At 41.6% G+C, this 15,875-nt stretch overlaps 1 protein-coding gene across 1 annotated transcript; it reads left to right on the forward strand.

Annotated features, from left to right (window-relative positions):
* Nucleotides 1-4,401: 4,401 nt before the first annotated feature.
* Nucleotides 4,402-8,324, forward strand: aldoab (aldolase a, fructose-bisphosphate, b). The gene is made up of 7 exons (XM_077000729.1): nt 4,402-4,561; nt 6,110-6,228; nt 6,523-6,789; nt 6,897-7,057; nt 7,164-7,422; nt 7,559-7,758; nt 7,920-8,324. The coding sequence occupies exons 2-7, from the start codon at nt 6,117-6,119 to the stop codon at nt 8,013-8,015; spliced, it is 1,095 nt and encodes a 364-aa protein (XP_076856844.1). The 5' UTR covers nt 4,402-4,561; nt 6,110-6,116; the 3' UTR covers nt 8,016-8,324.
* Nucleotides 8,325-15,875: the final 7,551 nt, after the last annotated feature.

Consider the following 15,875-nt stretch of genomic DNA (forward strand, 5'->3'; position numbering starts at 1 on the left):
TTCAAACGCGAATTCAAACGCGGAAACAGAAAGTGTAACAAATATTATATAGTGTAGTAAATATACAAAGAGCTTCAAACAATATACAAAGAGGTTCAGACAATTTTATTTATTTTTATTGTTTGACGGGACTCATTTGAGAAACTCTCTACGTGCGCTTGAATTGTATCTTTTGAAACACGAGTCTACAAAATTTCCGCTGTTTGTTGTAGGATCGGTAACATATACAGTCTGCTTGTTTGTAACCAAGTTTTTCGTGAAGTATCACGTTTGGTGCCTTGTATGAGCTTGGAGGTGAGCCGCTTGTGCTTTGGCAGGCGTATGAGCTGGGGGTGAGACGCTTCCACCGCATTACCAAGACAATGGGCGTTAATCTCTTCACAGCAGGGGAGTGGGCTACATGGACCTTACTAAGCCTTGCGAAAATTTTCGCGGCCGTCGGGTTCCTAGTGTTAATGGCGATATTTTTGTATCACCCAATAAGAGTATCAAATTAACGAATGCCGTTAAAGCGTTTACCTCAGGGTTGCCAACTTTTGAAGATTGCTCAGAGTGAGATTTGAACCTGGAGGAGGTGGCGAGTGTAAATTGTCGAACGTAAGTTGTTGACGGGGGGGCGGCGACCGTAAAATGGACACAAAAATAAGTGTTATATCCCAGCAAACAACGAACGTCCCGGGGACGTTAGCGGACGTTCTTATTAGAGGTTTTTTATAACGTTTGCGATAGGACGTTCCCAGCAGGTCCCCTCGAAGTCCTGGCGGAACGTTTCCAAAGACACATTCACAGGACGTTCGGTGACGTCCCCGTATAGTCGTTGAAATAACGTTATTTTTGTTACCTTGTTACGATGTGGCTCTTTGCCGTAACACAGTAAGAAAAGTGGCTCTTGGTCTATGACGGGTTGGCCACCCCTGCACTAGAGGATTACCAAGCGGGAACATAAACGCACGAGCCGTCTTCTCGCGACGTAGGAATGTTAGCTAACATGAATATTCTGACAGAAGCCGTTATTTTAAATTCAAGGTGAGTCACCTACATTTTAGTAAAATATGGTTAGCTAGTAAATACCTTATCTTAGTAAATGTATCTTCTGAGTTGCGGCTAATGTATAAGGTGATTTTTAATAAACCCTCAGCTAACCCCTCTGGATAATCATAAAACCCGATCAGCAAAATCAAACAGGTGTACCAAAAACGGATGTCCATCTGTGGCTGGACATTAATTCTATGGTTATGGCTAGAGCTAAATTATCACTACGCTACGCTACCAAATGATAAAGTTATATGAATCCCCGCATTAAAACTTCAATAGTAACGTTAACTGATGTTGATGGTCTCAGCCACAGATAACAGCCAACGATAGTGTTCGCTATTAGCAAGTTAATGCCAACTATAGCTACCTAGCTAGGTTAGCATTTGTTAGATTTGTAGCTGATGTTCTTCAGGCAAAACATTCAAATTACTTCGTTTATCGAACGCTTTATTATAACCAGAGGTCACAAAATTAAATGTTAACAAACGTGTATCTTTGTCTATTTTAGGCTTCACCCCAAGAAACGCGTGAAAAGGAGGCTTGAAACTGCGTTCAAAATGCGCACATCAGACACTTTTTTTGCATTTCAAATAAAAACTTGTAACTTGTTTACAGCCTATCACTTCTTGTGTGTTCATTTTTATTCCATATACAATACCTCGATTTACTAAATCAATTAAATCGAAGTTGTTTTAGAAGTAACATAAGAAGTAGACCTAAACAATTTAACACATAAGAGACGTTTAAAGGACGTTCCTTAAACGTCCGCTCATTGTCCTCTGCATGTTTCCAGGTGGTCCTACAAACGTCCTTTGTAACGTCCACTGAACGTCCCCTGTAACATTTTGGCGACCCTACAAAAAAAACGTCCAGAGGACGTTCGCAGTTTTCCCTGCAAACGTCCTCTGGGACTTATGTTGTTAAAACAACTATATAAATAAATTAGACTTTGACAGAATTGAGTTGTTGTATATGACCTTATTGCAGCGGAGCTGAAGAAGCCCCTGACTGAACACACACTGCTGTCCAGTAGATTATGTAAGGGATGTGATGTGTTGTCCATTACTCTAATCAGTTTGTGCAACACCCTTTTGTCCACAACCCTCGCTAGGGGTGTTTTTCAAAAAGATTGCGATGGAAGTTGCGGTGTGTTTTTGCTTTTTTGTGAGTACATTACAACAGGGAGTAAATGTTGTATGGTTTCCTCTATTTAGTAGTCCATTTTATTTATCTATTTACCTATTTATTCAGGGTTGCCAACTTTTCAAGATCGCTTGGAGTGAGATTTGAACCTGGAGGGGGTGGCGAACATTAATTGTTGACCGGGGGGGGGGGGGCGGGGTTCGCGAACGTAAGTTGTTACCGGGCGGCCTGTAAAATGGACACAAATTAAGTATTATATCGAGATCGATCGCCAGTGGTTGGCGCCAGAGCGAACTAGTAACTCATAGATATGGATCAGAGATAAATAAACTTTATCTCAGTTTAAAGTTTAAACTTATAAACTTTATCTCAGACCCTCGCCGCTTGCGTGCGCTGCAGTGACTTCGCGGGCTACCGTTGCACTGTGGGGAATGTAGTGTTTGTGCGTGCAAAACACCATCGGGCGGCTGTGACCTGCGGGCCGGTTCTAATAGTAATTAAATATCATCCAGGGGGCCATAGATAATCAATTCGCGGGTCGGATCTGGACAGTTTATCCCCGCTTTCATGTAGTGTACCGGGATACTGCTTTTCCCGATCTTTTTGCCGTTATTTTAGTCGCTCATGCTGCTTTCTGTCTGCTCCTCTTGAACGTATATACGGAATTCGCGACTTTCTGGAGGGTCTGGATGTTAAGGTGAGTACCCAAGTATATATAGCTCTCCACCACCTACACTTCCTCTCCCAGGATGGAAATTGTCTTTGATGCATGACAGGTTCTCCTAAAATCCACAAACTTCTTCTTTGGTCTTGGTCACATACAGTATAAAAGGAGTTGGTTGATTCCACACAAAGTAGTCAAAGTAGTCTGTACTCCTGTCCACCACTGACACATCCCATTGCGGTGACAGAACTCAGAGTTGTACAGGAAATCTGTGGTATGCATGATGACAAAAGGAAAACTTGAAGTGTGCCTCAACAATTATGTATTACTGCAGGCATCTATTGTCTATTGCATTTCTTGGTTAAAAATTGACAAGAGGAAACACGAGCACATGGGAAAAGTAAACACAAGCACACGAAACAAGGAAACCAGGAAACAAGAGACATAATAGACAGGTGGGGGCAGGGCTAGATGTGATAGGTACATCTTCAGACCATCAATATTAAAGATTTATCAAACAAGGCATTTTAATTCACTGATGACATATATATTTGCTGTTGTTACTTTGAAGTTTGGAAGCTCAATGAAAAAGAGCTTATCTACACTGTACGACCCTATGGGTCATATAAATCTACTTCCATATTCCATATCCATGTAGCAGTTTCCATCAATGTAGAGGGTGACCAAACAATGAGTTTCTATTGGAGCTGCTAAAGTGGACAGCACTACCTCTCACTCACTTACTAATACTGAAATATTTGGACACATCATATGTCTAAACCTTTGCCACCCTATTCCCCTGACCTCCTCCGGTCAAGCAAAAGCCATCCAAAATTTGAGAAAAGGTCAAGGATCATCCTCTGACAGGCATTGGATTACTAACAGAAATTTAGCCATACATGTTGCAGTAGGAGCACACAAAATTATGCTGGTGAGATAATACAACTATATTTTTGCTCTTTAATTGCAATTTTAAAGCATCAAGCATGGAATTGACATTTATTTCCATATTTACATTAGCTTTAGAAGAGAAACAGGGCATCTCCTAGAAGCTATGATTTCTTCAAAAATAAAAAAATAAACCAAAAAACTGTTTCCTACATTTCTTATAGTTCTTGTTCATTGAAGAATTGATCCCCCACTTAGTAAACATAGTAGATACATTGAGAAGTGACACATATGCACATCAACTATTTCCTTTGCATCTGCATTTCTTATTATTCAGGAGTCATACACAAAATGGTGTGAAGGCCTTTGAATGTGCAGTGTATTGTACTCCATGGTCATGTGTCTCTGTTCTTGTCTTTCCATCTTTTTTTCTTTGACTTAATTATACCTATTGTGTTTCACCCCCAACATTTTCTGTTGCTTATTCTATTTCTAGGTATGTCTGTATGTTCTACACATTCTACTCTTGTTCTCTTTGCCTGTGTTCTGTGTGTGTGTGTGTGTGTGTGTGTGTGTGTGTGTGTGTGTGTGTGTGTGTGTGTGTGTGTGTGTGTGTTTTATGTGGGGGAATGTTGGCACCCTTCTCCAGTGTCATGCCGGGTCTAATTTTAGCTGGCCTGCTGAAATGTGAGGGGTCATAATGCTGGATAAATACAGCAGCAAGTCAGACAAGGGGGGTGTCACAGGCTACAGCCAGATCCCTTACTCTTCCCCTCTCTCTTATTCTCAAAGAGGCCCTCCATTCTCTCAACCGTCCTCTGAGCCATAAAGGTAAGATATATACATTCACGCATTTATGAGATGGCAGTGTTTTACTTTAAGCTACAAATTAAAACATTAAAATCTTTCTAACTGATTTCTAAAATGGATTTCTAAAAAGTTTTTTACACTGGTATAAGGTCACAAAAGTAACATCACATGCCACTGAATATAATAATTGTTAACAATTGTTATGTTCAGTAATTGTTATGTTCAGTAATTGTCAACAAATAATAATAAACCTGACCTGCTAAGGGACACAGACATTAGTAGCATGGTCTGTGAAAGCATGATCTATCTATGGTCTGTAAAAGCATTCTCTATCTATGGTCTGTAAAAGCATTCTCTATCTATCTTTGTAAGCAGGTCTTGACTAAGCACTTTATATCAGTTGCTGCAATGCCTAATGAGCAAATATCTGCTATGTGCTAAATGTACAAAAGAATATTCTCTATTGCTCCACATCTCACTCTAACTTTGCCTCCACCCATGACACTACATTCTAGAAATGGAAAAAGTTAGTATGCAACACCAAACTAAAGGTTTTACCCCTTGAAGATGATGGAAATGTGGTCGCCCAGTTCATCTAGTTAAATTCTGTCTACTATGGCATGTGGGCATCACTGGAGGAGACAGATATATCCCATTCAGTACTACCAGCTGTCTTACATTGAATGTTATCTTGTGCATTTTTTTCAAGGAAGGATTTAAGGCCGTGTAATTTGAGTAATATTATGCTGACCTTAACTGACATAATCTATTTGTTTTTGTCTTGCCACATGTTTACTGTATTAATTTATTCTAATGTAATGTGCCTGAGCCCTTATGCCATTATGAGCAATGTCATTACAGCAGTAGCAGCTGACAGTGTTTATATATAGCCTGACCTATCGGATAAGTAAGAGGGAAGTAGAGGGGGAAAAAGAAAGCAGGGACTGGGAGGAGGGGTCAAATATGGCTGAGGCAAAGGTCAAGGATAAAAAGTGGTTTATGGACATGCCTGTAAAAACCATCCCAAGAGATAGGCCAGTGCAGCTCCACTGTGTACAAGTAGTCACACACTCGATTCTCAATCAGATTTCTTCTCAATCATGTTTCTTCATGAGGTTTCACAGTTATGTCACGAGTGCCATAACCTAAAACATTAAATATTTAATTCTCAAATAAATTACATATCTTAAACTTAATTTTATAATTAAGCAAACAATGGAATCAGATGCCACAGAGAGTGTTACTTCAGTAGTCCGATAAGAATCAGTATGTTGTGTCACAAAAGGGCTGTGACTGTGCATAACAGAACACACAGAAACGAAGCAAACGTTGAGGGTTGTTCCTTTTTCTGTTGCTTTGACATTGACTTGCACATCTATTACAATCTTACCTTTTTTCAATCTTTCTCATATTTTTCTCTCCCTCTCTACATGGTCATCACTCATTCACTCTCAAGTGAATTTAATGTTTGTGTTGTTACTAAATTTTGGGAATTAATCATGTGGCTTTGAGGTCTGTTTGTTTCCATGCCTTTGCTATTTCTCATTTCCCACACACTCTCTCACTCAGTGTCACGATGCCTCATGCATATCCATTCCTGACTCCTGAGCAAAAGAAAGAGCTCAGTGACATTGCTCAGAGGATTGTTGCCCCTGGGAAGGGGATCCTTGCTGCTGATGAATCCACAGGTACAGGTGTACACAATGATTGGTAATATTTAAGCCATGTCATCCATGGAAATCTTACCAATGGGATTCATGGAATCCATATTTTTGAACAAAATATATATATTGAGTCATATATATATACAAAATCGTTTAATTATGAATAAAATCAAACTAGGGTCCTCTGGCATCTTTTCTTGGGCCAGATTCATGAAACTCGATGGTAATTTACACCGAACATTAAATTACAGTTTATAAGTTGGCCCCAAATGCCTCGTTATTGTCAAATAATTATATTATTCTTTCCACTTAAAATAGGTAGTGTAGCCAAGCGTTTCCAGAGCATTAATGCTGAGAACACTGAGGAAAACCGGAGGTTTTACCGTCAGCTGCTCTTCACCGCTGATGACCGCATCAAGCCATGCATCGGTGGAGTCATCTTCTTCCATGAGACCCTCTATCAGAAGACTGATGATGGGAAACTCTTTCCTCAACTCATTAAGGAGAGAGGCATTGTAGTGGGCATCAAAGTGGACAAGGGTGTGGTCCCTCTGGCTGGAACTAACGGAGAGACCACCACCCAAGGTACATTTCATGAGCAATTATAGTATAATGGGTTTTTGAGCTGGGTTGTAATTATTTTTGAGCATTTCATCTACTTACAGTTTCTTTCTGAAATGTATGCTTATCAGGCCTGGATGGCTTGTATGAGCGCTGTGCTCAGTATAAGAAGGATGGGGCCGACTTTGCTAAGTGGCGCTGTGTGCTGAAGATCACGCCCACCACTCCATCCAGCCTGGCTATCAAAGAGAACGCCAATGTGTTGGCTCGCTATGCTAGCATCTGCCAAATGGTGAAATTCTATGCAAGCCACATATGAAGACATGCTAAAATACTATGAAAGTCTGTGCTTTCACTGCACTATTACTCACTGATACATTTTCCATCTCACCTGTCAGCACGGCATTGTCCCAATTGTGGAGCCTGAGATCCTTCCTGATGGTGATCATGACCTGAAGAGATGCCAGTATGTGACAGAGAAGGTTCTGGCAGCTGTCTATAAGGCCTTGTCTGAACACCATGTTTATCTTGAGGGCACTCTGCTCAAGCCCAACATGGTCACTGCTGGGCACTCCTGCTCCCACAAGTACACACCCCAAGAGGTCGCCATGGCTACCGTCACGGCCCTGCGCCGCACCGTGCCCGCTGCCGTCCCCGGTCAGACACGCACAGTATAACAGTTTAACAAATGCTAAATGCTTCATGTAATCCTGCTGACATACTCATGAAAGTAGTACTGTAGTACTGTAGTACTGTAAAGCACACTGATTGCTTTGTAACCTTTTCTACCCAGGCATCACTTTCCTGTCTGGAGGCCAGAGTGAGGAGGAGGCCACAGTCAACCTGAACGCTATGAACATGTGCCCGCTGCACAGGCCCTGGGCCCTCACCTTCTCCTTTGGCCGTGCCCTCCAGGCCTCTGCCCTCAAGGCCTGGGGAGGAAAGAAGGAAAATGGCAAAGCCTGCCAGGAGGAGTTTGTGAAGAGAGCTGTGGTACGCACACACCTACACTCTTCAGTTTCTAAAAATCAGTGCTGACATTATTTAGCATTGAGCTACACACTGCAAGACTTGGTCTAACACATCAAGCTCATGTAACACAAGTTTACAATTCTTATAACCTGATGTCTCTTTGTACTGGATCTTTCTAACAGGCTAACAGTGCAGCATGCACTGGTAAATACAGTTCTACTGGAGGCACAGGAACAGCAGCAGGAGAGTCCTTGTTTGTGGCAAATCATGCATATTAAACCATGCATCCGCACACCCGACACTTTCTTCCTCCCAGAAGAGACTGGCTGTCCATCGCTCCTGTAACTGTAGTAACATGGGATGTAACATGGGATTCATGGTGTCTATGACGAGAGAGAAAAACAGAAACCGAAACCCTTTGTAGTTAAAGAAGACCTCTAAAAAAACACTGAACATTTCCTTCATGTCCTTTTGTTATCTCATAAATTAAATGAGAATGAAATTCAATTTAAGATTTCTTTTTTCATATATGTTCACAAATTCCATGTCTGCAAGAAGCAAGGAAATAAAGAACTAGTTCCCCAATATGTAACCTGTGTCTTATTCCATTTTGATACTGTTGTAATGTGGGCTGCTAGATCATGCAATAATATACAGTATATATTCAAAATCCCAGCAATTAATAAATGAGTATTTTAACTAAAAGGATCACTGAATGTGCCCTTCATATGTGCCATTCACATGTTCTCAAATGTTGAGAAGAGGAAGTTTTAAGTAAATTTCTGCTAAAGAAAAAGAACAAAAATAGAAAAGAGATAATAAGAGAACTCTGGAAGAGAGCTCAGTGTGGCAACAGAGCAGTGTGGCAACAGAATAGTGTGGCAACACAACAGTGTGGCAACACAATAGTGAAGCATGTTTGCCAGGTCAGTTTTACAAGTGAAGTTACAGTCAGCATCAGTGCTGGTGAACAAGGTGACAAATCCAAAACCAAAAACTGCAGACCTCCAGACCTCCAAACCGCCAGACCACCAGACCTCCAGACCACCAGATCTCCATACCACCAGACCTCCAGAGTGACTCTGTAGAGAGAAAGAGAAGCAAAGCTGTGATGGACAGATGAAAAACAACATGGCAACAGGTTTTAATGTATTTAAAAGACATTAAGCCAAATGTATAGCAAGACAAATGGTCTGGCAAGATTTTCTGACATTTCCATTTGCTATGCCTGATAGCCACTTACCTGGCAAACAACTTTTTCTTCTCTCCCTGCAAAAACCATATGAGCTGTTATAACACTGCCATCTGCTGACTACTACTGGCATGAACACCACCTGCTTAACCAAGACAGGGACCTTACCAAAGTGTCTGCAAGTCAGATAAAATCACAGCTACAATTGTGTTGAGTGGGTCAGTGAGAAAGTGGATATGTAAATAAGTGAGTGAATGGAAAATTTAAACCATCAACACCTGATAATGATAATGTTGAGTCCAAGGTCAAAGCCTACACCAAACACCCACATGAACTAATCATTAGACAGAAAATAGAAATGTTTGCAGAATGTTTGTGCTCATCTTTTTACTTCACAATTGTATTATTGACTTCTAACATATCTATTTTGTTCCATCAATGTCCAGCAAAAGATGCTGGTTCTAGATGAAGGTTCTTGGTAAACTCTTCCACCACTTAAACATTGTAGATGAAGACCCACAGTGGATGTAGAGACAAATGTTATAGCCTTGTAGCATTTACATACCCAACAGAAGCTAGAGCAGAGTTCATGCTTACAGACTTGTGTTGAGTCAGTTGTAACAAGAGAAGATAGGAATTAATGGGATTGTTTTCAGTCAGTTGTAAAATGCTTCTGTCTGCATTAAATTCTTTGAACACTTGTGGAATCCTGAAGAGAATACATTTCAGATAACTACCTCAGCTAACTAACTCAGCTATCTAACTCAGCACAACCACCATAATAGAATATGTACCAAATACTAAGACCTTAAAGCCACTTACAATTTAAAAATAAATAATTTAGGGATATAAAGGATATAATGAGATATTGCATTACATTTTGCATTAAATCTACCTGATTTGAATGCTTATTTATATCTGAAGTACTATTCTCTTTGTCCATGTTGTACAGTGGTGTTGGGATGGGCAGTAATGGTACAAACACCTTGACTCAGTTTAGGAGGGTCAGAAGGACCTGTTTCTGTCACGGTGCAGTCCCTGACCCCTCCCCTTTGTCTGGACGTCTGCGTCTGTGGAGCTTTGTGGGTGTGGATATGTCTTATGTGTTCATTAGTCTCACCTGTGGTTTGTCTCGTCATCACTCCGGGTTCATGTGATTTGTCTATTTAATGTGCGTTCGCGCAGTGTCCCGTGCTCGTCTTTGTCTGAGTCTTACACGTGAGTGTATATGTTTCCTGTGTGCGTTATCCTCGCTATTTTTGTGTTGTCTCAAATAAACGTAACGTTGAGACTGCGTCGGACTTCATGCCTCGTCCTTCCCCACGCACCCGACGTTACAGTTTCCCTGGTGTATCTTGTGTCTGTACTAATATGAAGGAAGTCAGATGTTTACACAATTATAAGACCTCTTATGTTAAATTAACTCAATTAATTAAATTCACTTCCAAATAGTAATCTTAATTACTGTAATTAAGTAATCTTAATGTCAATTTTAATTCATTTAAAGAACTTTATTTCATGATGATTTAGATAATATTGTTTTTATCAAGAGAAATGTGTTTCTTCTTTATTTTGCCCAGAGCCCCTAATAAGATATGGTGAGAAATAATTTTTAACAAACTAAACACAAAATATTTGGGGAAACAGGAAACACAAACTATTACAACATAACCCAGGTGCAGTGTTGGGAACGTTACTTTAAAAAGTAATTAGTTATAGTTACTCACTACTTGTTCAAAAAAGTAACTGAGTTAGTAACTGAATTACTCTATAATAAAAGTAACTCGTTACCAGAGAAAGTAACTATTTGCATTACAGTAAAAAAAAGTTATATGCCAATGAATAAGGATTTTTTGAAAAAGCAGTTTTCACAGTCAGTTGAAATGAGTAGATCATAAAGGTGTTTAAGTTTTGACATTTATTGCACATCAACAGACCAGTGCAGAATAAAATCCTTTAAAATCCCAAATCTTTGAAAAAAAAAAAAAGCAAAAGTAAACAGTTACACTATATAAAGTGCATTTACATCTATCAAATTAAATTAAATTATCTCAACCTGAGACAACTAGTTTGTTCACAACAGAAGTAAACTTAACAATTAAACCTCTATTCTTAATTAAATAAATCAAATACCCAGTCTGGTAGACATTCAAGAACTTCAAGTATTTTCTTAAATGAGCTAGAGAGACACTCACTTGCCAGTTAGTTTTACATTAAGACAGAGTGCCAAGAGAACATTTCACTTGAGAATTACTCTTTTTTACAGGGCAAATGCTCTTTTTCATTATTTAATATAATAAAATAAAGATTATCCAGAACTGTGAGCATGGAGGGACCATGTAATTTTATTATAGACATCTATCGCCACCTTGAAAATGTTAATTTTTCTTCGGCTTGCTCCTGACTCGCCATTTCTGCCTCTTCTCCGTGTTGTGTGTCACTGGCGTGCTTCGGCACACGTGTAAAAACACTGCCTCTGATCGGCTACCATAACGCTACCTTAGTTAATCGCTTACTGACTTGTTAAGATAAACAGGTGTTACACCGAGAACTGTGACCTATCGAGATCATTACTCCTCACTAGCCTGGGCAGCGGTCCGCTCGCATTGCTGTTAGTATATCAATATATAGTAACGCACCGCTTTTAATGACCAGTAACGTCAACGGCGTTGTAACGACAGGAAAAATAATTAATTATATTATCCCGTTACTGACAAAATGACGCCGTTACCGTAATTTTTAACGGCGTTATTCGCAACACTGCCCAGGTGTACTGCAAAGGAATGCAAATAGGGGAAAGTATGCTCTATTCTGATTCTAGGAGGTCCATATAAATGTAACTTAAGTGTCTCTAGAAGGTACAAAGTTGAGAGTACTTTTGAAAGCTCTTTAGTAAAGAGGTAAAGGGTTTAAACATGCACTTTGGTCAGGTGTTGGAGTTGCATAATCCTCAATAAAATGCAGTGACAAATCAAAAAACATTCTTTGAAATTGATAAATTGGTCATCAATAGTGGCTGGTACTAAAGGTTTTGAGGGGAGCACAAACAAACTGAAAAATCAAAAACATAAGTACACAAAAAAGGTAACACACACACATCCCAGCCATATATCTCAGTGAGAATGTATCATGTCTGGTAATAACCGAAGAATAAGTAAGCCTATAAACTATTTCATAAGCATGTTGACGTAATAATATATGGCCTAATTAAAGTATATGCTAGTGTGGCATGTGTTATGTTACCTGATGTAGACCGACGGTGAGTGGAACAGAAACAGACTACACACCAAGTAGTTTGACTCCGAACCTTTACTTCCCGCGCCCGGGCCCCTTACAAGTCAACATCCTCCTCCTTGACTTCTCTAACCTCTAGAGGGCAGTAACGCCCTCTCGGTTACTTCCTAACACAACATCCCCCTTTTTAAGTTCTGAAATTAACATGTCTCTTTGAACTGTCCCTTAGCTAATTTTAACTATTGTAACTGTTTAAAAGATGAGATACAATCATGCTGTTTCTAATAAAATCATCTCTGTATAAGTTTACGTGTAACTAGGCTTCACAGTGACAATAACACATAGAAGTTGTTTAACACTATAACATGAACACTTTAACATGAATTGACAATCACATTACATTTTTTTTTTAATAAGAAGGTGGGGTAGACTGCCCAATCCTTCAGCTGAGTGAGGGGGTATTCTGCCCCTTGTGCCACTCAGACGCCGAGGAGTACCTGCTAACTAGTAACAAAGTCCTTCAGGTACTCTGGCGCTGTTCTCTCTCTCGCTGGGTATCTTCTTGGCTCAGGACTGCTAGGCTGCCCCGCAATAGGTCCAGCAGGCCTGGGAACTGCTATCGGTGGCTCTGCTGCGGTCGGGCTAGGTGGGGTCTCAGTTGAGTTTCCCGATGCATCTGGAGCCACAGGTGTATTTGTGAGATGGTATCGGTTTCGACTGAGCACCCCACTAGGGGTTTCAATCAGGTAAGATCTTGGTGTGTTAGCTGGTTTTACCACTGTTCCTCTCTCTTTTGTGTCTGACACCCAGACATGATCTCCTGCGCGGAGGCGAGGCAGAGGGTAAGTATTGTGTTGCCTGTTGTAGCTCAGTTGTTGTTTTCTTCTGTTTTCTTTCTCTTCCAGTCTCAGTCGCCCCAGGTCAGTCCACTCTGGTTGAAGTGAGGATGGGATGACAGGGAGCGTCGTCCGTATGCATCTTCTCATGAGTAGTTCAGCTGGGCTGTGCCCATTGGAGAGGGGAGTTGCACGATAGGCCATAAGGGCCAAGTATGGGTCTGGCTCTTTCTGTAGTAGTCTTTTGACTGTTCTGACAGCGCGCTCAGCTTCTCCGTTGCTTTGGGGAAACTTTGGGCTTGATGTTATGTGTTCAAATGTCCATTCTTTTGCAAACTGGCTGAAAAGGTCAGAGGAAAACTGTGGTCCGTTGTCACTCCTTCGAGTAGACGGGATCCCATGACGGGAGAAAATGGATTTGAGGTGGTTAATGATTGCTGCTGATGTTGCACAGGTGTCACACGACTCCACGAGGTTCTTGAGCTGAGTGCTTAGTCCTGGCCACCAGACAGCTCGTTTAGCTCTCTCGCGACACTTCACGATGACGAGATGGCCCACATGCAGTTTCTCCAGTATCTCACGTTGCAGTGTTTTGGGTATGACCAGTCTTTCATTTCTGAGTAGCAGGCCTTTTTCCACAGTTAACTCTCCAGCGAAGGGTGCATACTGGTGGCATCTCCCATCCAGTGCAAACTTGTCAGGCCAACCTTGGTGACAGTATTTCTTTATCTGTCTCAGTATTTCGTCTTTGTCTTGATGTTCTTTTATTTCCTGCAGCCTTTTCTCTGTGGCCGGCAAGCTATCCATCACCATGCTGACGTACAAGTTCAACTCTGTCTCCAGTTTGGTGTCTTTTATATCCTTCTGAGGTGCTCTTGACAGGACGTCTGCCGTGGCCATGTTTTTCCCAGGTACATGAGAGATTGTGTATCTGTATCGCATCAGCCTCATGCGTAGTCTTTGTATTCTTGGAGGTAGTTCGTTTAAATCTTTTGACCCTAACAGGGGAACCAGTGGTTTGTGATCGGTTTCAATGTGGAAGTCTATGCCCACCAGGAAGTCGGAGAAGCGTTCGCATGCCCATGTTGTAGCTAGCGCCTCCTTTTCGATCTGGGCATATCTTCTTTCTGTGTCGCTTAGGGCACGTGAAGCGTACGCCACTGGTTTTAGTGTGTCATCCTCCTGCTGCTGTAGTAGGACAGCTCCCAGTGCATAGGAGGATGAATCTGCAGACACAACAGTATGCGCTTGTGTGTTGTACAGTGCCATAACAGGTGTGGTGCTCAACTCACTTTTGATGCTGTCAAAAGCCTGTTGCTGGGCGTGTCCCCATGTCCATATGTTTCTCTCCCGCAGGAGATCTCGCAGTGGCTGTGTCTTTGCTGCTAGCTGAGGTACGTATTTCCCAAGGTGATTTGTCATACCTAGGAAACGTCTCACCCCGCTGACATCTTTTGGCTCCTCCATGGCAGTCACAGCTTTAACTTTGTTTGGATCTGCTCGAACCCCCTCAGCGTCAATTATTTGGCCTAGGAATTTAACTGAGTCCCTGGAAAACTCACATTTTTCCACCTTTAATGTGACCCCATTCTCCTCGAGTCTCTTCAGCACCTTCCACAGGCGTTCATCATGACATTCCTGTGTCTCTCCATACACAAGAACATCATCCATCTGACATACCACCCCCTCCAAGCCTTCAAGTATGCGGGACATCCTGCGCTGATAGTGTTCTGGTGCGGATGAAATGCCAAAACACAGACGGTTATAACAGTACCGTCCGAATGGTGTAATGAATGTGGTCAGCAGCCTGGAGTCTTCGGAGAGAGGAATCTGCCAAAATCCGGAATTGGCATCCATCTTTGAAAAAACCCTGGCTCCCTCTAACTGACCTAAGGTGTGTTCTACTGAGGGTAGCATGTGCTTTTCTCTCTGCACGGACTGGTTCAGCTTTGTCAGGTCTGCACATATGCGGACCTCATCGTTCGCCTTCGGAACTGGAACCATACCTGCACACCAGTCAGTAGGTTGTTCGACTTTGGAAATGACGCCTAGGTCTTCCATGCGCTTCAACTCTTTTTTTACTTTAGACATGAGTGGTAGTGGTATGCGTCTTGGTGTTGAGAGGGAGTATGGCTTCGCGTCTGGTTTGAGCTCAATTTTGTATTCCCCCTCCATTCTTCCTAGACCTCTGAACAACTGTGGGAACTGTGCAGTAACAGTTTTTGGGCAGAAAGTGGCGTCAATTCTGGCTACAAGTCCCAGTGCTACACTTGCAGTGCGGCCCAATAATCCCGACTTCAATCCAGACACAACATACACATCTTGCAGGCTACTGTTGTTCTGGCGGCTGCCTGTCAGTGTGGCAGTGAATTTCCCTTTAACTGAGAGACGGTTCATACCTGCCCCATATAATACCTTGTCAGCCTGCTGTAATGATGGGAAGGCTTTGTATGCAGTGTATTCTGCTTCTGGAATGGCTGTGACATCTGCTCCCGTGTCTATTTTCAACTGTGTGGTATGATCATTGATCATTACTTCTGTAATCCATTCATTTTCTGAGTTATCTGAGTTGACTAAGCCCAAATATGCGGGCTGGGCATTGTTGTTTGCTATGGGCAGGTACTCTGCCGCATCGGTAGCACGCATTATTCTCCATTGCTAGCGGTTGCTTTGGAGGAATGGTTTTATTTTTAAACTGCATGCGCAGTCTGTCCTGGTTTTTCAGGTATGATTTCTGGTAAAACCGAACACTGTCTATGTTTGTGTCATTTTCAGCTTTGAAGTTCGATTTCATGAGCTCCTGCTGTTTTTTGACTTGCTCGCTTTGCCGAGCACGCATCATTGCTCTTTCTAGCGTTAGCTCCGCGTCTATCTGA

This window comes from Brachyhypopomus gauderio, chromosome 3, assembly GCF_052324685.1.
Source record: "Brachyhypopomus gauderio isolate BG-103 chromosome 3, BGAUD_0.2, whole genome shotgun sequence".
In the NCBI taxonomy this organism is placed as follows: Eukaryota; Metazoa; Chordata; class Actinopteri; order Gymnotiformes; family Hypopomidae; genus Brachyhypopomus; species Brachyhypopomus gauderio.